General features: G+C 41.9%; 1 protein-coding gene and 1 non-coding gene across 3 annotated transcripts; both read right to left on the bottom strand.

Annotated features, from left to right (window-relative positions):
• Positions 1 to 4,567: 4,567 nt before the first annotated feature.
• On the bottom strand, positions 4,568 to 20,679 carry LOC125883479 (oxysterol-binding protein 1-like). Of its 2 annotated transcripts, XM_049567771.1 has the most exons (17): positions 20,342 to 20,679; positions 19,166 to 19,338; positions 18,714 to 18,922; positions 18,405 to 18,573; positions 17,849 to 17,960; positions 17,490 to 17,673; positions 16,471 to 16,588; positions 16,086 to 16,143; positions 15,653 to 15,817; positions 13,503 to 13,748; positions 11,496 to 11,616; positions 11,110 to 11,213; positions 9,330 to 9,425; positions 8,953 to 9,140; positions 5,693 to 5,928; positions 5,540 to 5,578; positions 4,568 to 5,430 (listed from the first exon to the last, which is right to left on the bottom strand). In XM_049567771.1, the coding sequence occupies exons 2-17, from the start codon at positions 19,300 to 19,302 to the stop codon at positions 5,288 to 5,290; spliced, it is 2,325 nt and encodes a 774-aa protein (XP_049423728.1). In that variant the 5' UTR covers positions 19,303 to 19,338; positions 20,342 to 20,679; the 3' UTR covers positions 4,568 to 5,287. The 2 variants fall into 2 exon arrangements, with proteins under 2 accessions (XP_049423728.1, XP_049423729.1); XM_049567772.1 differs by lacking the exon at positions 5,540 to 5,578.
• A 626-nt stretch (positions 20,680 to 21,305) lies between these two features.
• trnar-ucu (transfer RNA arginine (anticodon UCU)) lies at positions 21,306 to 21,393 on the bottom strand. The gene is given in 2 exon segments: positions 21,306 to 21,341; positions 21,357 to 21,393. It is a non-coding gene; the product is annotated as a tRNA-Arg (tRNA).
• Between the last annotated feature and the right edge of the window lie 305 nt (positions 21,394 to 21,698).

The following is a 21,698-nucleotide window of genomic DNA, read 5'->3' as shown; positions in this document are numbered from 1 at the left end:
ATTTGGCATGGAAGTCAAGTGTGTGTGTGTGTGTGTGTGTGTATAGGTGTGTGTTCATGTCAAATTGGGAGGGGGTGCAGCATAATGGGAGTAGCACATAACTTCCAAATGGATTCACAGACTTGCCCAAGATTTTGTTGAAAGACTGGTCATGCGCTAAACCAGTGGCTCCCAACTGGAACAGATTCCTCCTTAGTCATTAGTTCATGGTCCACAGAGTTTTATTTATCCAGCGTCATACTTGCGTTTGGCCATGTCGTCAAGCTAGTTTGTTGTCTCTGTCAAGTAGCTGTCAGTGAGTCACTCACTCTATAGCAGGTAATGGCACTTCAAAAATGCAGCCCCGTGCCAGAAGTTCACTGTCCTTAAAAACGAAGGATGTTTTTTAACAAACGCGAAATGTCTGCGAGTCATATGCGGTCAATTCAGAAGGAGCCCGCAACCCACCAGTTGGGAACCACTACAGCGTGGATGCATGGGTGGACACGGTCGCATCTATGGTGAATTCACACTGTTTTTCACTTTAAAGGCCCAGTGTGTAGGATTTAGAGGGATATATTGGTAGAAATAAAATATAATTAAAGTTGCAAGCAGCGTTGGGCGGGACCTCGCACTCGTGCTGGTTTCAGCCTCCAGCTTATGTCGTCATCATCAATTATTTAGAAATATCAAACACATTGCCACAAACATCAAAAAATCCTTACAGAGCTGAACGTTTTGATGTTTGAATGCTTTCTGTAGCTGTAGGTATGTATGAGTGATGTCACAATATGCAAATTAGATGAGTGAATTTATTCCCATCAGATTCCTGTTCCTTTATTTTGAGGAAGAGATGACAAAAACAACACAAAACAAAATAAATCTACTGTGTAAATATGTTCAAAATGTTGTTTTACTGAGATGTATGAAATCCAATATGGCCGCCGCCTAGTGACGTCACAATATGCAAATTAGATGAGTTAATTTACTCCCAAACTTTGGGTCATGATGAATAGTTTTCTCATTTACAGTATGCTTTTATCTCTCACCACTTTCAAGCCACAGCCTTTTGAAATGTTGAAATGAATATTTTCCTCAATTAACTCTGGCACCTAAAGGGTTAAAATGGAGATTGTGCCCCTATCGTGTCTCCATGTAAGATTTAGACACACACACACACATCATGTTTCTGTGAGTTTGTGTGAGACAGCGGTTGCCGTGGTGATGAAGTAGGTGCACCTGGCAGAAGAGCAGAGAGAGACAGACAGAACACAGAGAGACCTGTTTTAGTGGAGATTTAACTCCTTGAAGAAGTTCTTCCCATTCCCAAACCATTGGTCCAATCATGAAAATAATGTGATGATGAGAGAGATAAAGTTATACAGAAGATTTGTTTAGTAGCAGTTGAGGTGGCATGTGTGCGTCTTTAAAGCCGATACAATAAACGGTGTAGGAGGAGATGTTTTTTTAAGAGCGAGTTTCAGGCGAAATCTTACTTTGAAAGGTCAAATAGCTCACTTCCTGTTGGAATCAGGTCATGGGTGTTAGCGCGTGATTTGTAAGTCAAACACACCAGTTTTGGTTTGATCTTGATACGACATTCCTACGGGCTGCAGTGGCCATTTTAGTGCGTCTAGGTGGCGCTAGAGAGCCCATTTTGGCACTGTAGGGGTTAATAATGTGTATTTGCTGTTTCAAATGAAGTTTCTGCTGCTGTAATCTGTCCTTTAAAGATTGTGAGACAGACAGAGAGAGCCGTGTGGCTGTGTGTGTGTGTGTGTGTGTGTGCAGCCGTTGTCATGGCGATTAATGACTTGCCTGCACCTGAGGGGCACACACAGAGCTCATGAGAGCAGATCAGCAAAGGCTGTTTAATATGGGTTTGAACTCCTCGAACAAGTCCTTCCCATACCCAAACCGTTGGTCCAATCAAGAAAATAAAGTGATTGTGAGACACAGCCACTTCTCGTGAACGCACGTGTCGTGTTTTATATTTCTACAGTCAAAAATGTGGTCAGAGGAGCGAGTTTAAAATGTGTTGCACCTAAGCTGTTTCCAGAAATTTCTCCTGAATTTACATGGGAGTGAATGAGAAAAAAATCGGCGCTCCCTTCGCTTTGGAGCCACTCAGCAAAAATGTGTACGTGTGAGAGATTCCATGTCAACATATCTGTGATCAGCACAAATTTTCCTACGTTTTGTGGTATAAATTGTGTCTGTACAGTGAAAATTGTGGCCATGGCAGCGAGTTAAAGACAAAAGTTTTAGACGATTTTTAGAGCCCTCTCCACTCTAGCTCACAGCATTCCGTGCAATACACACCCATTGTAAAGTGAGAATTTCTCCACTTTTGCTCATGGTACTTTGAGAGGCACAGATCAAAAACGGTAAAAGATATGAAGAAGATGAAAACATGAGTGAATAGATGAGACCTGTGGCAACATTTGAGAGTTGGAATGGAGTCTGTAGCACAAAGTATGGAGACGCTGTAAAGGCTAGAAAAAGCCCTAAGATTGGTCTCTTTCTCCCCCCTGCTGCCATTCATTTCCTATGGGACAGCTTTGGAAGATCGACAGGACGTTTTTCTGACATCTCACCTTATGGAGGCCACAAAATCCAAACTAATCGAGTAATGAAAAAGTTATAAATAAGATCTGATTAGAAGGAGTTGATCTGTCATCTGTGCAAGTTTGAAGCCGATAGGATAAACAGTGTATGACAAGAAGATTTTTTTTAGGAATGGCAGTTTTAAGGCAAAATCTTACTTTGAAAGGGCAAATACCTCACTTCCTGTTGGATTTAGGTCAGGGGTGTCAGCGCGTGATTTTTAGGTCTTCATAAGACGAACACGGCAGTTTTGGTTTCATGTTTCTACGACGTTCCTGCAGGCTGTATCAGCCATTTTTATGTGCCTAGGTGGCGCTAGAGAGCCCATTTTGGCACTGTAGGGGTTAATTTCATGATTTTCTAAAATTTTTCACCGGTTCTGATGTGCGTGCCAATTTTGGTGAGTTTTTGAGCATGTTTAGGGGGTCAAATTCCAGCTCAAAGAGGCAGCGGGAGAAAGAAAGAATAAACGCACCAAAAACAATAGGGTCCTCGCCTTCGGCTAGTCCTCTGCCTCTAGGCTCGGTCCCTAATACAAAGGTTTTTGTAGGGTGTAATCACCTAAAAATTTCTGTGTAATTTGTGCGTTTACTTGCTCTTTATTGCACTAGCACATGAGCACTAAACACAAAGTATGGCTGAACACAATGAATATCACATACATTAAAAAGCATTATTTCATGTCTCCATCTGCTGGTGGGCTGTCACAATAAGAGTATGCATGCACAATATGATGTTAATTCCACAACAGAAGAGACTACACGATCACTGAAATTAGGCAGGTAGGGAAAAAAGTGGATATGTCAATTGGTTGTCGGTCAAATGAGCTGTTAAATATCGGCATATCGGATATCAAATATCAAAAAACATGCATCCCAAAATCAGCTAGAGCAGAAAACTAATGGGAACCTGTTTACATTGGGCTTTATTATTTTATTGACACGTCGTCCCATCTGGAGCTCCAACTGAACACGAGGACAGACAGAAAGAGTTGGCAAGACTCTAATTGTATTACCTCAATCACTAATGGAAATGTTGGAACAAATGAAAGGGAAAGAAACAGTATGAAAAGTTGTTTGTTTGACATCACAGCATTTGTTTATTACAGATTCTTCTTCTTTGTTAATACAAAATACTGAACAATGTCATGTCTCCCCTCTCAGTTAAGTATGGAAACTCCCTTTTTTTTCTGAAAATGAAGACAATCCTCTTCCGGTAATATGAGAGGAAGCAAAAATACAAGAAAAAAAACTACCTTACAGTTATCAATACTATATGAATTTCTATACATTTATAAAATCATAGTTATTTGCAATGCTTTTAAATTCTTTGTTTCTTTATTCTTCATTTTTAAGTACACTTACAAACAAAATTATGAAATTGACACACGCACACACACATTATATCCCATGTTTTTGGTGTCAGAATGTACTTGCATATGTATGAACTTTTCAGCAGATACATGAAAGTGTGACGTTTATTTGTCTGTGTGTCGGTGTGTTCACTTTTGTTTTCTTTGCACATTCATGTGTGTGTGTTCCTCTCAACACACAAAACCACACCAAGTATACCTTCACCATTTTTACTGCCATGTAACGTAGTTACCTTCTCACTTCATCTGCAAAATGGCGACAAGTTATTCCAACGCTGTGAAAAGGGGTAATTTCATTAATTGTTACTGAATAAAACTGCACTACTGTGAGGTTTTCTCAGCACTGGAACAAGATGTCGGCCATTTTGCAAACCCGATTACTTCTTCATAGTTTGTTCAATGTTTGTACAAGAAACCAGCTACAAATGTCAGCGTCATACAACGTCAATACAAGTGAGAGCAGGTTGCTCATGTCTAAGGCGAAGAGAAAGGGTGTTTAGCCACATCAAAATGTTCACCATCACAATTTCCATCAGAGCTTTGTGAAGGAAACAAAATAAAAATCTCTTCTAACTATAAAACATGACGGGTGTGGAGGTTCAACCAGTATTCTTCTTTTTTTTTTTTTTTTTTTTTAAACACAGTATACTGCACAGAGGCAGCGTTGTAAAGTGATGGAAGAGCTGATATGCAGTCATACACACAAGCACACTAGAACCTTCACTTCATTACATTAAGACACTAAATCAGAGAGAGAAACAAGAAATCCTTGCTAACGTCTTGAAGGCCACCAGTCAACATTTTAATGAAATTATTTGAATTATATTTATATATAAATGTATATATTAACCAGGTCTTACCCCCTTTTTTTTTTAGAGTTATTACCAAAGCACACAACGCTGTGGATGACAATAGGAACACTACATTATCTCACAGGGTGTTATCAGCACAAAACCTCTTCTGCTCCTGATCTGAGAGACTGCACAGACTTGAGCAGAGAGACTAAAAGAATGATCTACTGATGATTTGGAAGCACTGCCCGTTTCATTTCCTCCCCCTAATGCTCAGAGTGACCCGAGTCAAAGCAGCACAAAATAATTCCAGTCCTCTTAGATGTGTGACGGCAACAAGGGGGTGGGGGACAGGAACCAAATGGGACAAGGGAGGCTGGAGGAAAAACCCTGCTCCCCCTCTGGAGATCTCTTAGAACAGAGAGTGCCTGGAGGGAGGCAGCCGTCCAAGTGGGAGGGTGGGGACAAGCTGATAGCTGTCCACCAGGCGGCTTCGATGGATCAGTCTCTTCGGGGCACTTGGCAGTCAATGCCGAGGTCAAAATATGTCCGGACAGCCCTCCCAGCTGTTACGCTCCTTAGCTTCCCAGTAGCCTCCCTTATAGATATGGACTTGCTCACCTGTGATCCGGTCCTCGCAGCGCTCGAACCAAAGTGCCTGGTAGTTGTCATGAGGTGTGCCTGAAAGAGAGAAAACTTGTGTTACCAAAAAAGACGAAAGGAAACAATCCAGACAGATGATTCAGACAGAAATGGACGCATGAAGAGGAGGCAGTGAAGGAGTACTTGCTTTTTAAGGATGGATCAGTAAGAGAGTCCTCATCGACAGCTTTTAGAAAGAGAAGAGGGGGATCACAGAGATTTTTTTTACCCCTTTATTCCAAGATTTTCCCCATGCAAGGTAGAGAGGAACACAGACAAAGCACACACGCACTAGACTCACCTTCTTCTGATTGGCTGGAGGTGCGTTGGCTGGCGGCTTCCCGCTCTCTTTCCCGCCGGGCGCTGCGTTGCTTCTCCTCCAGCCGCTGCTTCTCCGAGTTGGCCTCGTCCCAGCGGCCGTCCTCCATCAGGCGCTGGTCAGGCCGGCGCCGGCTGTCCGTGGGCGCCACACCCTCCTCAGACTCATTTAGGGTCAGCGCCAAGGCAGTGAAGTAGTACATGGTCTCTGCTCCCTCGCTGTGGGAGAGCGAATGAAAAGAACAGCAGCACTGAAACTCACAGAGCTGAACAGATCGGTCATCAACATGCACTTCTGTCATTACTCATGGGAAACAAAAACTGTACGGACGAAAGCTCTTAACTTTCTACATAGCTTGTTGTTGCCTCTTGCTTATTGTGTTGAATATTCAGTTTTATTGCATTTTAAATTGTCTGCAGCCTTTTAGGTTAAATGTTTTATGTACACTGAACAAAAATATAAACGCACCACTTTTGTTTTTGCTCCCATTTTTCATGAGCTGAACTCAAAGATCTAAAACATTTTCTATCCACACTAAAGACCATTTCCTCACAAATATTGTTCACAAATCTGTCTAAATCTGTGTTAGTGAGCACTTCTCCTTTGCCGAGATAATCCATCCCACCTCACAGGTGTGGCATATCAAGATGCTGATTAGACAGCATGAATATTGCACAGGTGTGCCTTAGGCTGGCTACAATAAAAGGTCACTCTGAAATGTGCAGTTTTGCTTTATTGGGGGCATCAGAAAACCAGTCAGTATCTGGTGTGACCATCATTTGCCTCACGCAGTGCAACGCATCTCCTTCGCATAGAGTTGATCAGGTTGTTGATTGCGGCCTGTGGAATGTTGGTCCACTCCTCTTCAATGGCTGCGCAAAGTTGCTGGATATTGGCAGGAACTGGAACATGCTGTCGTATACGCCGATCCAGAGCATCCCAAACATGCTCAATGGCTGACATGTCCGGTGAGTATGCTGGCCATGCAAGAACTGGGATGTTTTCAGCTTCCAGGAATTGTGTACAGATCCTTGCAACATGGGGCCGTGCATTATCATGCTGCAACATGAGGTGATGGTCGAGGATGAATGGCACAACAATGGGCCTCAGGATCTCGACACGATATCTCTGTGCATTCAAAATGCCATCAATAAAATGCACCTGTGTTCGTTGTCCATAACATACGCCTGCCCATACCATAACCCCACCGCCACCATGGGCCACTCGATCCACAGCGTTGACATCAGCAAACCGCCCCCCCACACGACGCCTCACATGCTGTCTGCCATCTGCCCTGAACAGTGAAAACCGGGATTCATCCGTGAAGAGAACACCTCTCCAACGTGCCAGACGCCATCGAATGTGAGCATTTGCCCACTCAAGTTGGTTACGACAACGAACTGCAGTCAGGTCGAGACCCCGATGAGGACGACGAGCATGCAGATGAGCTTCCCTGAGACGGTTTCTGACAGTTTGTGCAGAAATTCTTTGGTTATGCAAACCGATTGTTGCAGCAGCTGTCCGGGTGGCTGGTCTCAGACGATCTTGGAGGTGAACATGCTGGATGTGGAGGTCCTGGGCTGGTGTGGTTACACGTGGTCTGTGGTTGTGAGGCTGGTTGGATGTACTGCCAAACTGTCTGAAACGCCTTTGGAGATGGCTTATGGTAGAGAAATGAACATTCAATTCACGGGCAACAGCTCTGGTGGACATTCCTGCAATCAGCATGCCAATTGCACGCTCCCTCAAAACTTGCGACATCTGTGGCATTGTGCGGTGTGATAAAACTGCACATTTCAGAGTGACCTTTTATTGTAGCCAGCCTAAGGCACACCTGTGCAATATTCATGCTGTCTAATCAGCATCTTGATATGCCACACCTGTGAGGTGGGATGGATTATCTCGGCAAAGGAGAAGTGCTCACTAACACAGATTTAGACAGATTTGTGAACAATATTTGTGAGGAAATGGTCTTTAGTGTGGATAGAAAATGTTTTAGATCTTTGAGTTCAGCTCATGAAAAATGGGAGCAAAAACAAAAGTGGTGCATTTATATTTTTGTTCAGTGTAGATCACCTCAAGCTGAATCATACGTATGAATGGTGATTTAAAACATAAAGCTTATTGATAACGTTTTATGAGAAAGAGGAAATTCATAAACATGTCAAGACAAAGAGTAAATCAAGCACCACTGTGGCAACGCCTTAGCAATTACTGAAGCATCCATGGTAGGCATGGGTGGCCACAGAGGTGAAAAAAGTAGAGTAGGTGCAGTGCTCCGCCTGCTGTAGGATCGAGAACTGCTCAGTTTGGATCAAGTATGGGTTCAGGGTTCTTCCACAGTGTTTTACTGTCTGTGGTTAAGACAGGCTAAGATGTAGTGAGCAAATATGGAGTAATTTAATATTCCACAGCTCTCAAGTGTTAATTTAGTGTTTCCTACTAGTACAATACACTTCCCAAACCTATTTTGATTTTCACAGAGCATTTTGCCCATGAATTAAAATTAAAAGCTTTCACATATGTGTCAAAACGCACAATCCCTCAATCTTCTCCGCTGTCCCTGCGGAGATGCTAAGAGGCTACTTCTGCAGGAGTGTGAGCTCTACGCCGGGGACAGGGAGTCCGCAAACACACAGTGACAGGGCTAACCGTAGCATCATGTGGCTAACCTAACAACTATTAACAGATTTAGCCCCAGAGTCAAGCGGTTTCGGTGTGGTCTGTTGAGACTGTTTAACAGCTCTGTGTCGGATGTTAGCTGCTGCTGCTGGCTCGTGCCTACTATATATATTCCATATGTAAAATAAAACATTAACATTCACAGAAAAGAAGCTGATGTACAATTTTTGAATATCAAATCATATTTAATGAGTGTGACTATTGTTTGGCCGTTTGCTAACTGACTGAGAACAGGACAAAACGCATAAAGATCTTACTAAATTTAATTTCAGCTTTTTATTTCTGGCTCTAAATGAACCCTGGCTCAGATTTTTGGCACATTACTTGAGTAAGAAAACAAAATACTGTATGTTTAAAATAACACTTTATTTTTAGCTGCGTTTGGCTGCCAAGAAATGCTTAACAATCTACTGTCTTACATAACAATGCATTGTGTGATTATTTCTGGTTCAAACACAAGGACAAATAAAAACAAATTATCTTGCTTGGTAAACAATGTCTTTTGAATGCTTTCTCTCTCATGACAAAGACACACGTAACTATGCAGTCATAGTACTTACGGTAGAGGGTTCCTCCTCCAAACCTCTCTGGCTTTGAGGGTTTGATAGACCGTCTTCTGTTTGCCCTCTGTGCCATTCTCTCCTCCTCGGCTGCTCTGCATCACCCGGGAGAACTCCATCTTCTCATCCCACGTGCCCGACAGCACGTAGTGGGCCTTGCCGTCCTTGTCCATCACCACACCTGTCACCTGAAGAAACACGAGAGAGAGGGTTGACAGAGGAGTAAAGCAGCATGGGTCACTGACACTGGCTGTGATCTTGTGAGACCACACTTTTCTTTCTGCAGAGAACACAGAACATAAACACAATAAAGACACGATAAACATAAAGAGAAAAAGTAGAACTGAATCAGCTGAAGGGCTTTGAATTTGTCTCACCTTCCTGGCAACATCTCTGGAGAAGTAGCTGTAAGGAGCGAACTTCAAGTGGCAGCGGTCTCCGGTGGTGTGGTTCACAACGTCTATCTCTCCTGACTGGACGCAGACATTTTCAAACAAATAAAAGATTAACCTTTAATCCAGGGTTGGCAGTAGGACTACAAATACTCTCAGTAGATATGTAAGCCGGGCACCGCTTTAAAGGGCTGTACTGGATATTGTTTTTTACATTTGAAACTTCTATAGAGGTTTTAATGTAATGCAGCCTTTAAAACTAGGGAAAGACAACACATACTATATGTAAAAAAGACGATATCTAGTCTCATATCATGGTGTCAATATACTTTTGATATATTGCTCAGCCCTAACAGACATCATTTTACAGCAAAGCAGTACACTAAACATGTTTGTGAAAATATTTAAGGTGAAAAATAGGCAACGCAGTGACAAAATCTTGATTCATATTTGATCAGCGCTGCCTAGTTTGACAGTTTGACCACAGTTCAGGAGCAGTGATTGACGTGATTGTCAGCTGTGTTAGTTAGTGACTCCTCAGCTCTGATTGGCTGTTTTCATTCACATGCAGCACGGCTACTGGAAGAGCTACAAGGCAACAGAGTAGGCAGAGTAGTGTGACTTTTTCCCACAGATCATCTATGTTATTTAGTGCTTTGGGAATATAAATATTTATTTTATATTAGTTTCAGTGTTGGTTTGAGTGTTTTTTTAATAACATGGGGTATTTGTTCAGGCCAAGATTTAAGAGGTTCAGAATGGGTACTACTTAACAAACGACACTTTGTGAAGACATTCGACTCTCAGCCATGTGTAGGGCTGGGTTAAAATAATCACTTCATCGGATTCAGATCGATCTTTATTTGAATGACCAGATATCGATCATTTTAATATACGCTTTTTCTCTCATCCACCGCTGCTGATGTTGTGTTGTAAAACAGCACGTTTTCCAGTTAATAGCAAATTGTCACTAACAAGCTGAAACAACAACTGTTTATGTCTGAGTCTCTTCAGCAGCAGAGAGAGGAGCAGAGAGGACAGGAGGACTGATACTGACTGATGTCTGTGTTCTTCAGTCTTTCTAAACTTAACTCTGTATTTAGATGTTTCCAGTGAGATACTGAGTTGATATTGTGACTTTACTGTTGTAATATAACTGTAACTACTCTAGAAACATTTAGTTAGAAAATATTCAGTTGTAGTCCTGCTCTGAATTTGTTCTTTTTAAATAATTTCTTGTGAAGTCTACAGTATCAGTTCTCTGAGAATCTCCTTCACATACTAGCAAAAATTGGCATTGTTACTGAAATATCCTCAATCGAATCGATATCTGATCAGAAATCGAATCTAAAACTTGTGACTTGAAAATGATTGATTTATGAAGTTAGTGGGGTATTTTTTGCCTTTAATGGACAGGACAGTTAAGTGTGAAAGGGGGAGACAGAGAGGGGATGACATGCAGCAAAGGGCCACAGGCTGGACTCGAACCCGAGCCGCTGCGGCAACAGCCTTGTACATGGGGCGCCTGCTCTACCACTAAGCCACCGACACCCCGTGTCTCAGTTAGTTTTCATGAACTTTAATAACCTTGGTGCTATAAACACTAACAAGGAAAAAGAATAAAGCGTTATTAATGAATAAATATTAAAATGCTTAAGTGTATACTGACCTAGAGTGAAGGTGGGCTGTGCATTTTTTCAGGGTATAAAAAAGTGAAATGTACATATGCCAAAACTGTCATCTTACTTTCAACCGTCAGTCTCACCTGATCGATCCACAGTTTTCCTACGATGATGTTGTGCACTGTGGTGGTAACTTTCTTCCATGTGTAGTGATTGTTGCCCTTTTCAAAGATTGCGTGAATCGTGCCTACAAGGAAAGAGTAGACAGCAGAACCAAATAAGCTTCATGTGACAGAACAAACCATTGTTTGGTTTTCTCAGTAACGTCCTAAAGATAGCCTTCCATGAAACAAAGGTGTGTCTGATACATTCCTCAAGCTTTATTCACTGATCCCTCACAAAAACACTGCAGTCATGGTTCATCCACTCCAGCCGTGTTCAGGAAATAAATTGTGATCACACCCTCGACCAGCGTCATCATCAGACCGCAAAGCATGCTTAATATGTTTTGATGAGATCTGTCTCTTACCTAGAGGCATAATCGAGAGGTATTTGCCCCTGAACTTGCTGGCAACAGTGATTTCCTGCCTCAGGGTCCAGCCACGATCGGAGATCACATGGTGCGCTGCCGCAGGGGGGTGGTGACTCACCTGAGAGAGAGGTGAAAATAACATCAAGGGTTCAGTTGGCTTAAAAAAAAGAACATAACTTGAGACATCAAAAAGTGGTCCCTGAGTGGTACCGCTCTGTAGGTTTGGTTCCTTCCTCATAGTGTTTATTCTGTCAGCTATTTAGTCTTAGTCCTGGGTCACATGTCCTCGTTAGATGTCATCATATTCAGTCAATCTCATCATGTTAGTTTTAGTTCACTAAAGGACATTTTAGTCTCACCTTAGCTAAAGACAACCACAACTATTTCAGTAGTATTAGTCGATGAGAACGTTTGACATTTTAGTCGTCAGATTATATTTTAACATTTCTAATCCCGCTTAAACTAATTAGTTTGTCTTTTTTTTTTTTACTTTATCTTATAATTATTTCATGAAAAAACACGTTGAATGATTAAGGTTTTGCAAAAAGTGTCTGGTCTGATGGTCCTGTGGTATCAGTTTAAGCAGTACAACCAACATGGGCCTACATAAATGCTTCCTCTCCTCTAGCCCAGCTAAAGCTTCCCGTCTTGTTACCCAGCTGCTGAATAAATTGTCTGAGGTTATTTCTACACTGAGTACCAAGTGTTAGAATTGAAACCATGGCCACATGGACAAAAAACAAAACAGAGCTGCAACAATTAATCAATTACTTGTCAACTATTAAATTAATTGCCGACTAATTAGTTAAGTGATAAATCTGAAGTTGTTTTTTTTTGAGGAAAAACAGTCAAATTCACCAAATTTAGCTGCTTAAATGTTCATATTTTTTGTTTTCTTTACTCCTCAATGACAGTAAACTGAATATCTTTGGGTTAGGGATTTAAAAAGGCATTCAAGGATGTGATTTTGGACTGTATATTATAATATGGCATGACAGCCAACAGCTTCCCAAAAGTGAAGCCAAAACACCTTGATCGCCCCCTTGCTAGCTGGCTGCGGTACTGTAACAGTTGATAAAGTCACAGTTTGTGTTTAATGAGTTTATTGACCTCTTTGCGTCGTGTCTTAGTCATGGGAAAAATGTTCGTTGACTAACAAATTTAATTATGGTTTTTGTGACAGAAATTAACACTGCGCCCTAACAGTTTTGACCCCATAAAAAGTTATATATAGACACAGACATACAGACCTACTGACTGACCTGTCATACATGAAAAAAGCCTATTGTTATACAGCAGAGCATAAAAAACCCCACTGTAAATCTCAAATCCAATTATATTACTCATCCACAACAGGACTTAATAGTTTCTCCTACTAACCCAATCCCATTTAAAGCCTTTGTGACAGAACTGTACCAGTCTATATATGTGTAGCAGCCCATGCTCTAAATATAGCCTCCTCCACAGCTGCCTGATCACCGGATTTACTGCCTGAAAGCACAATTTATTGGATTAGTTATTGGACTGGATATATTTTCTTGGTCTTCAGGAATAGAAACCTTTCTGCCAGTCTAATTTTCTAACATTAAGCCTCCATTCTGTGTCCTGCACTCGCCACGCGCCATCATTTCCTGTCTCTGCTTCTTTGAACATGCTTTTCTTTATTCTTTATTGCTTCAGAGGAAAATGAAAGTTGCTGTGTCACATTTTGTTTCACTGAGCTTCTTGAATTTTCATGCCAAATGCCGCGACTATAATTACCTGAAATGACACTAGTTTAAACTGTGACCACAAAGACTGCACTCACACTGTCACGTTTGTGTAACCACCACTCCTCTAAATCTGCCCTTCTGGTATTCCTGATGTGATCAGTTTACACAAACATGACTGCTACTTCTCTTTAACATGTGACTCCCCAAATCTCCCTCCGTGACATTCATTCTTTGTTCAGTTTCACTTCCTTGTTAGAAGCCCTCTATCTTTCTGTGTTTCTTTCCATTTCACCTGCTCGCAGAGGGAGCGGTAGCCGCTCTCTCTCCGACGGTCCAGCTCATACGTCTCTCCCAGCAGAGGGTTGAAAGGCTTGCCCGTGCGGTAGACAGTGGTCGAGTAGGAAGAGACGGAGAAGGCGGCCACGTAGCACATTTGCTCCAGCGAACTCTGGCACTTGGCAGCCTTATCCAGCAGCTCGTGGTACTCGAGGTCCTCCGACAACCGCTGCAGCATGGAAATGGGCTCGTTGAAGTTTACCTAGAGGGCAGAGTGATGCGGATGTGAAGTAATGGTTGCATTCCTCATCATTTATAGGGATGATAACATTACTACTATCAGGGCCTTTCTACGCCGCTTACAGAGTGTACAAAATAAGATGATACACTGCATTTTTTATCCCAATAAAATAACACATTTAAAGATAAAATGTACTGATTCACACAGTAGTCCCTCACAGTCGTCACTTATGATCCACTACCAGTGTTTCGCAGTGTTCAGGATATTCCTGGACACAGCATACAGGTGTGATCAGGCCTTAACAAAAAGGTAGCAACCGGGTTAGCACATACGTCTATTCTGGTCTCCTAGAGTTAGCTTCAACCTGTATTTTGTTATGGTCTTCTTTTATGTTTGTGGCAAGCGATCATGTGTGGTATGCTGACAACACAACAAAACAAAAGCAAAAACAAGTGCCAGGTTTGTGCTATAAATATAAATTGATATTATCAGTTTTCAGTGGAAGAAGCGGCGCTCAGCTCTGATGGCTGGTCCGACAAGAGCTCTTCAGTGAGGCAGGTGCAAGTACAGAAAACAACATCCAGTAAGTCTTAAATTAATGAAAGCAAGCATGGAAAAAAGGCACCTTGTCTTTAGGTGAAATAATCTCATGTATTTATTCTTCAAGCAGAGGCAATTGCAAAAAGGGGGGGCAGAGTTGCCTCAACATTAAGCCGGCAGCGGAGGTAGTGCTAGCGCCCAATGAATCTCTGTGCGAAAGGGACAACTGGCAGGACAGGACCATGGATGGGACGGGTGTGACGTTGTGACGACATACAATCCCCCAATCCCAAATGAATCCCTTACAGACTCGTTGACTCAAGCCCTAAGCCTTCACAGACCGAGGACCAACTCCATTTCTTCTCCTTAGCCCTTGTCTTGGCCCTTCCCCTTGGTTTTGCGTGTTCACATGAGGGGAAGTGGTGTCCCAATTCTCCCTCAGGTTAGCTCTTAACCAGATTTAAAGGGGAACTATGCCCATTTCCAAATTCCATACGTGTCATTCCTGAGGTCAAATAGAGTCCAAAAATATAAGTAAACCTCAGCAACTCTCTCCTGAACCCAAAAGACGGAATGCTAAAACTCAAATTTGTGATGTCACAGGGTATAAAGCTGCTCCATAGACAGTTTTTAGAACACATTAAAACTGTGGAGCCAATGAGGTCTGGGAGGTCTGGGAGCTCCTTACGCTCTGAGCAGAGGCTGACATAAGCCGCCATGTTACAGAGATGGTAAATGACCGTTACCGCCATGTTACGCCACTGTTATTTTTCAGAATGCACTGCCTTGGTCTGTTAGATTGTTGATGCTTGACAAATAAATGTATGATTCTGTCTGCATTCATTTGAGACTTGCTGGACCTTGTTTTTTCTTATCATCAGTTATCTTTCTATATCTGCCACGCTGACTGAACGATGCCGTCTCAGCAGCATAAGCATGACAGAGCAGAATATTGTGAAAATGACAAATCACTTCCAGATAAAGGAAACTAAATAAAGATCACATATGTGAATCTACAGGTCCCTGAAGTTTTTAAAATAAACAAACACAGCTTGTTTGTCAGTTCTCCCTCATTAAATCTGTCACTGGAGCTATTTTAGACACTGATGTATAAGAATGTCGTTGACCCGGTACTGCAGCCATCGGGATGATCACCGCCTCGGCTGAACACACGTCACAGGAGCATGTCAGTGCCAAAAGTCTTTGATTTACTTGCGTCACCTTAACATGCTGTTGTTAGCTTGTTAGAGTCAGTGCCATTTAATGTGACCACACAAAGGCATTAAATGGCGGAGCAGAAGAGGAGATGAAACTGGCCAGGCCGACTAACAAACTTCCTGTGTGTCACACTTGATCTTGAGTAACCTTTGAAGAAAAACACTCACAGGCATGGGGATCTTGGACAGTTCTTTGCCAATACAGTTCTTCATGATACTCCACAGGTTGAGAGAGTAGTTGGGTTTGTCTGGGATGCGTGCTCGCCTCTTCTTCAGGGGTACCAGCTCCTGAGAGGGAGACTCCTGGTTCATCGCTAAAGGCTCCTCATTAAGCTATAAGACAGACAGTCCCGTCAATACACCGCACAATAGCTTTGGAAATACTTAAGTAAAACAGATTTTTCAAAACATGTTTCTGATCTGATTTATTACAGTTTATAGCAGTTTTGAGATATCTACAATCCTGCTGCAGCTTTTCAATAAAACCTTGCATTAATATTCAGGATTTAAAAAATCATGGTAAACATTTTAATGAGATTTTAGCCGAAAAACAGCGAACCACTCTTTTAACATTCATCCTAGAGGCCAGATCAGAACCTACCGATTGATCATCAGGACACATTTCACTGTTGAAACCGCTTATGTTACTGCTTGACCGTCTGTAAAGGGGTTAAAAAATAAAGAGACTCTGTCAGTGTCAGAAAGATTTCTGGTTACACAAACAGCCATTTAAAACACACAAGGAAACGGAGCATAAACTGGTTCGACTGATACTGAGCAACCAACTCAATCAGGGATTTTACAAATAAGGGAAGTGTGAGCCATCAGCCTGTCTGGCTTTATTACATCTTGTGCCAACTTCACACAAGGAAATGGGTTAAAGAAATATGTCAGAGAGACACTGGAGGCTTGGGGGAATTCACAAACGATTTCCTTGTATGACTGCGCATGTGGGACGAGTGAGAGTGAGGTGAGTGCGCACTGACTTGTGGAACTGGGGATCTGCGGGTACAGTGATAAACTCAGGAGCCTCTTCCATGGCATCAAAGAACTCGTTGTCATCGTCCTCGTCGCTGGCCTCACCTTTTCCCGGCCCGGCAGCACCTTAGAAAGAAACACATCAGTCAGTGTTTCTAATATAGTGACTAAAAACCTGATTACACTTTTTTTTAAAGATATAGCATTTAAATTCTCCACGTTAAAATGTCTTAAAACGACAACACCTTGGGATGTGTACTTACATCATCCCAAACATTTCCAACAATGTTCAAACCCAGAGAAATCTGTACTTTTAATCAATTAATTTGGTTGCTGTCGCCTGTCAGTGGTGTCAAATCCCCTTGCAAATGCACCAGGGTTGACATAAATTTACTTTTTATACAGTTTTAAGTCATCTTGACAATACACTTTTAAGATCTTGGTCAAGAGTAAGCATTTTAGTCACTGGATTTTATGTTACTAGAGAAACAAGCAGAGCAAACGTTAGTGGCAGCTCAGCTCCAGGCCCTGCTATGCCAAACAAAATAAGATAAACACTGATATTTAACGCGGAATTGCTTTATCTTATCTTTTCTTTATCAGTTTAAATCATTGGGTCTGTTTGTTTTGGAGAGGAGGAGACCCCTGCTGATAATACAGGTCTCGATAAAAACCTCCTGAAGGTCTGCATTGTAAGATATCAGGGGAAAAAGGTTAGTAAGCACTGACAGGACCCTGGGCCCCCAGCCCCTTTGTGATGAGCCAAAACGCTGATTTTTAATGTGAAACTTCTTTATTCTGTGGTTTTACTAATTTAATCACCTGGTCTATTTGTTTATGAGGTTTATAGGCATGTGGATTCTAACATCTGTAAAGACTTACACAAAAAGAAAATCAGTAAAATAAAGGTACTGGAGTAGAAAAAGGAAGGACTCTCCTGAGTGCAAAGGAAGAAGAAGAAGAATCAGTCAGGAAACAAGTGATCATATCCAAACTGCAGCTTGGGAACTTGGGAGTCACATCTTACTTTTGTTGTCTGCAGTAGCGTTAGCCTGTGCAGCTCCTCTGAACGCTCGCTCCAGGTGGTTGTGCTGCTTGGCCAGTTGCTCTAAAGTCTCCTCCAACCTGACTCGCTGGTCCCGCTCTGCCTGAAGGGCCTTCTGCCATCGCTTGCTGTGAGCCTGAGCCAACGCGAGGAAGTCTCTGCACGCCTGAGCGGGAAAACATAAAACAGGGTCAGACCAGAACTACTGAAACCCCTGATCCAATTAATACGAGCAATTTTGGCCGGTTAATTTGCTGTGCAGATTGCACAGAGTGTAGATTCACAAAGCCCACTCTCATTTCCACAGAAATAGATATCATGAGAGAAGAGGCTACACCTACATTAATCATGGCGTTAGAAGTGATGCGGAACAGCGTGGCCCTCTCTGTCACCTGGCGAATCTTATCCCCAGCCTCTCCAGTCAGACGCAAACTGTCCAGTTCTGATAAAGACCTGAAGTGAACATCAAAGTGTCAAACATGGATAAACAGCTGGGACAATATATCATCAAATAACAGAGCAAAGGGCCATTAACGTGAGATTTAATGGTTTTATTACTCTAAAACTTTTTGTTTTTTCTGTTAACTGCAGTATTTTTTCTTAATCAAGGCTGCCTACTCTTTTGTAAATAGTGCAACACCACACCCAAACTGAGTATGTAAATTCCAAAGCAAGAGTAACATGCAGCAGCAGAGTTATATTCTAGACATAAAGATAATACTTCAAAAGTAAATTGCATTATCTTGTCAAACATTAGTAAACATCAGTGGATTTTTAGTCCTAATGTTTTGGATTCTTCAGATGAGATAAAAGTTAAGATACAAGAGACACGAGAAACTTTGGACTGACGAAGCGGGAGTGAAGCAAACAGAGAGCAACAGAGTGTTAAAGCCTGACCTCTGGAGGGCAGAGCCATGCTTTGAAATTAGGTCGTTGCACGTGCTGAGATCCTCCACCTTGCTGCCTAGTGTTCTGAGAGCAGACTGAACCTCTGAGTTCTGTGACCCGCCACCTTGTCCGGGCGCCGCTGGTGGAGACGATGGGGAAAAGTCGTCCCCCGAGTCATCTGTTAATAAGCAAAGCAACAAGGAAGCAAAAAAAACAACAGCTTAAAAAAGCCTTCACAAACATCTGCCACTCTCATAACACTCTCTCAGGTTCACAAAGCACTTTTTTTCCAGCTACCTGTGTGTTTGTATGTTTTACCTGACTCAGCCTGCATGCGGGCCGCCTTGGCTTTGGCCAGTTCCAGGGCAGTGATCCAGCGCTGACGTTCCACTTCACAGCTGGCCTTCAGGTGATACGTCTGTGCCCCGCCATTGGAGATGACAAAGTTGCAGGCGTCATCCACAGTGATAGTCGCCGTGGCCAAGTTGATTGTGCCTCTACACGTGTGGCCCATCTCGGCCTGGGTCCTAATAATCAAAGGAGATTGAGCCAAGAAGAAAATACACCATACACCAATACTGACGGGGAAATCATATTAAAATAGGAAAGAAATATCGATAAGGTGAGGTTGACTGTTTCCTGCTTAATCAACAGCTATTTGGGTGTAAGTAAACATTACTGACAGCAGATCAAGGCTGACTGATTTCTCTGGTGACATGATCAAAGCTATGTCCTTCCTTCCTTTTATCTGTTCTACAAGAAAAGCATACCTGTAGTATGACAGCAGCCCATTGCTCAGGACAAACCACCTCCGCTGATAACCCTTGATGTAGTTTGTCCACTTGAACACCCATCCTTTGTATGTGTCGCCAGCAGGAGTGGGAGTGGGGGTCTTGGGCTCCGACATCACAGCCCCCAAAATCAAGAGATAGATTTGAGGAACCTTAAAAGGAAAATGAAAGTCCGAAGTCTTAGAAATGACACAACTGTGTGTGTGTGTGTGTGTGCTCTCACATAGGGCTGAAATTATAAAACATTAGTGGGTCAGCATAAAATTAATCACAAACTATTTTAACTCATTTTTAAGACACAAATACAACAAATTCACTGATCCACGCTTCTCAAATGCTCATATTTGCTAACGTTCTTGATGTTCTGTGGTATTAGACTGAGTATCTTTGGATGTTAGACTGTTAATCAAACATGCAGGACGTTTCAATATGTCATCATGGCCTTTGTGGAACTGCAGTAGGCCTTTTCCCCCTATTTTCTGACATTTTGAGGCTGAAATGATTAATTCACAATGAAATTATTTGTTCGTCAAAGCCTTACTTTAATGCTGAACCATCTCAGCATTGTATACTAACGTTACACTAATATAATTCCTTACTGGTGGTTGATATTGATCTTTCAGTGTGGAGTGACAGGTCAAAGATTAACCATGGAGTCAATACAGATCCACTGCTGTTATATTCTACCTGCAAAACTGGAGCATAAGCTGGAATTCGATGTGCATAAAGGAGGGTGTGACGTGTTTAAAACACGTTAATGTGATTTTGACTATTTACTTATACACTATATATCATTATTTAACACAGATGGCAAGCTTTTAAAATGTGCTATTATTATCTCAGGTACATGTGACAGTCGTGCCAGTATTTTGAACAAAGAAAACCAGATGATAACAACATAAACTGTGTAAAACTCCTGACATATTAATGAGCTGACACCAGAAGCTAGCCGACGTTAGCTCCAAGGCTAGTGGGAGTCTCGGGTAATAACAGCTCATTGCTCGAACAGGAGCTAAAGTAAAGAAACACCAATTTGACATGTTTGCTCGAAATACACCGGCTGACAAGTGCATATTTACAATGCGACTCAAGCAACGCTCAACAATCGTTAGCTTGCTAGCTAGCTTTCAAACTCGTCAATGGCTAAATGTTTACCTTGACGTGTCCGAAATGTGAGATCAGGCAACCAGACACCCGGTGAAGTCACGGCTAACTCTGACACCCATACGCTACTGTATCGAGCTAACGTAGCTAACTGACCAACACGGGACAGCTAATGGTGAAAATAACTAAGCAGAAGACGTCGACGACAACTGCAGTGTGGTTGTAAAATAAAGTGACACCAACGACTTTCCTCAGTATCCCTCAATAATCGTGTGTATAATGTTCATTCTACAGCTGCGTACGCCGACAAGAATCTAAAGCTAGCTAGCTACATCTAACTAGCCTAACGTTAGCTCGTTGGTTACACCCGGTGCAACACAATTTGGTCTCGTCTAGAAACAAACAGTTAGCATTAGCTACATTGTTTTCCCGATTGGCTGCTTCAAGCTAACAGCTTAGCCGGATGAAACCAGCTTTTTTGGCCTTCAAAGTAATAGTACATTGTGTCAGTATTTGGGTAAATTATGTATTATTATTATTTATATTATATGAGTTTATCATATGATTTTACACGTAAAAAGCAACGATAAGTATAAGCAAATATAGTGAATTATAAAGTACAGCACTTGGCTCTGGTGGTTTTTTGTTTGTTTTTTTTAATCCCGAGAATGTTATATTTTGAAGGACACCACCGGAAACTAATTTGATTGTATCTTGCTAACTTAACAGCTCCAGCTGATTATTTACTGCTAACTGGCTAGCTTAGCCAACGATAACTTTCTCCTCGCCAGCTACATAATGTAAAATTAATTTAAACTAAAGCATAACATTTATCACGCACTCATTACAGAGAGTAGTACTTAGTTGTGTTGACGCTGGGTTGCATGCAAATAAAAAAGTCAAAGTTAACCTGACTTCAGTGTAAACTGGATTTTTGATGGTTCAAGCATCCAGTTTATGCTAGAGAGGAATAGCTAACACGTACCAACTAGCGATCATTCGCGAATAAAAAATGCGACTCCGGTGGGACTCGAACCCACAACCTTTGAATCACTTTGCTTTAGCCTAGAAGTCCAATGCGCTATCCATTGCGCCACGGAGCCACCTGTTGCATGGGGGCCACGTCACTGTATATAAAGTACACATGGTACTGAAATATGACATTAATATGGTTTATATGTGAGGCCATTGTGTTAGTGCAGCGAACACCGCCGTTCGCTTCACCAACTTTAAAACACCACTTTGTTGGGAACAAATAATGAACCTGCATTGTGCCATGTTGAACACTGGGTGGCGCTGTAGGGCCACTGACACATTGAACACATTGGTTCTGCCAAAATAAAATGCTATTACAATTGAAATAATAAAAATGTACGAATAAAGACAAAACATTCGCGTTTTAATAGAA

This window comes from Epinephelus fuscoguttatus, linkage group LG23 (genome assembly GCF_011397635.1).
Source record: "Epinephelus fuscoguttatus linkage group LG23, E.fuscoguttatus.final_Chr_v1".
NCBI classification, from domain to species: domain Eukaryota; kingdom Metazoa; phylum Chordata; class Actinopteri; order Perciformes; family Serranidae; genus Epinephelus; species Epinephelus fuscoguttatus.
The sequence above is the reverse complement of the archived record's forward strand: the minus strand, read 5'-3'. Positions and strand labels throughout refer to the sequence as shown.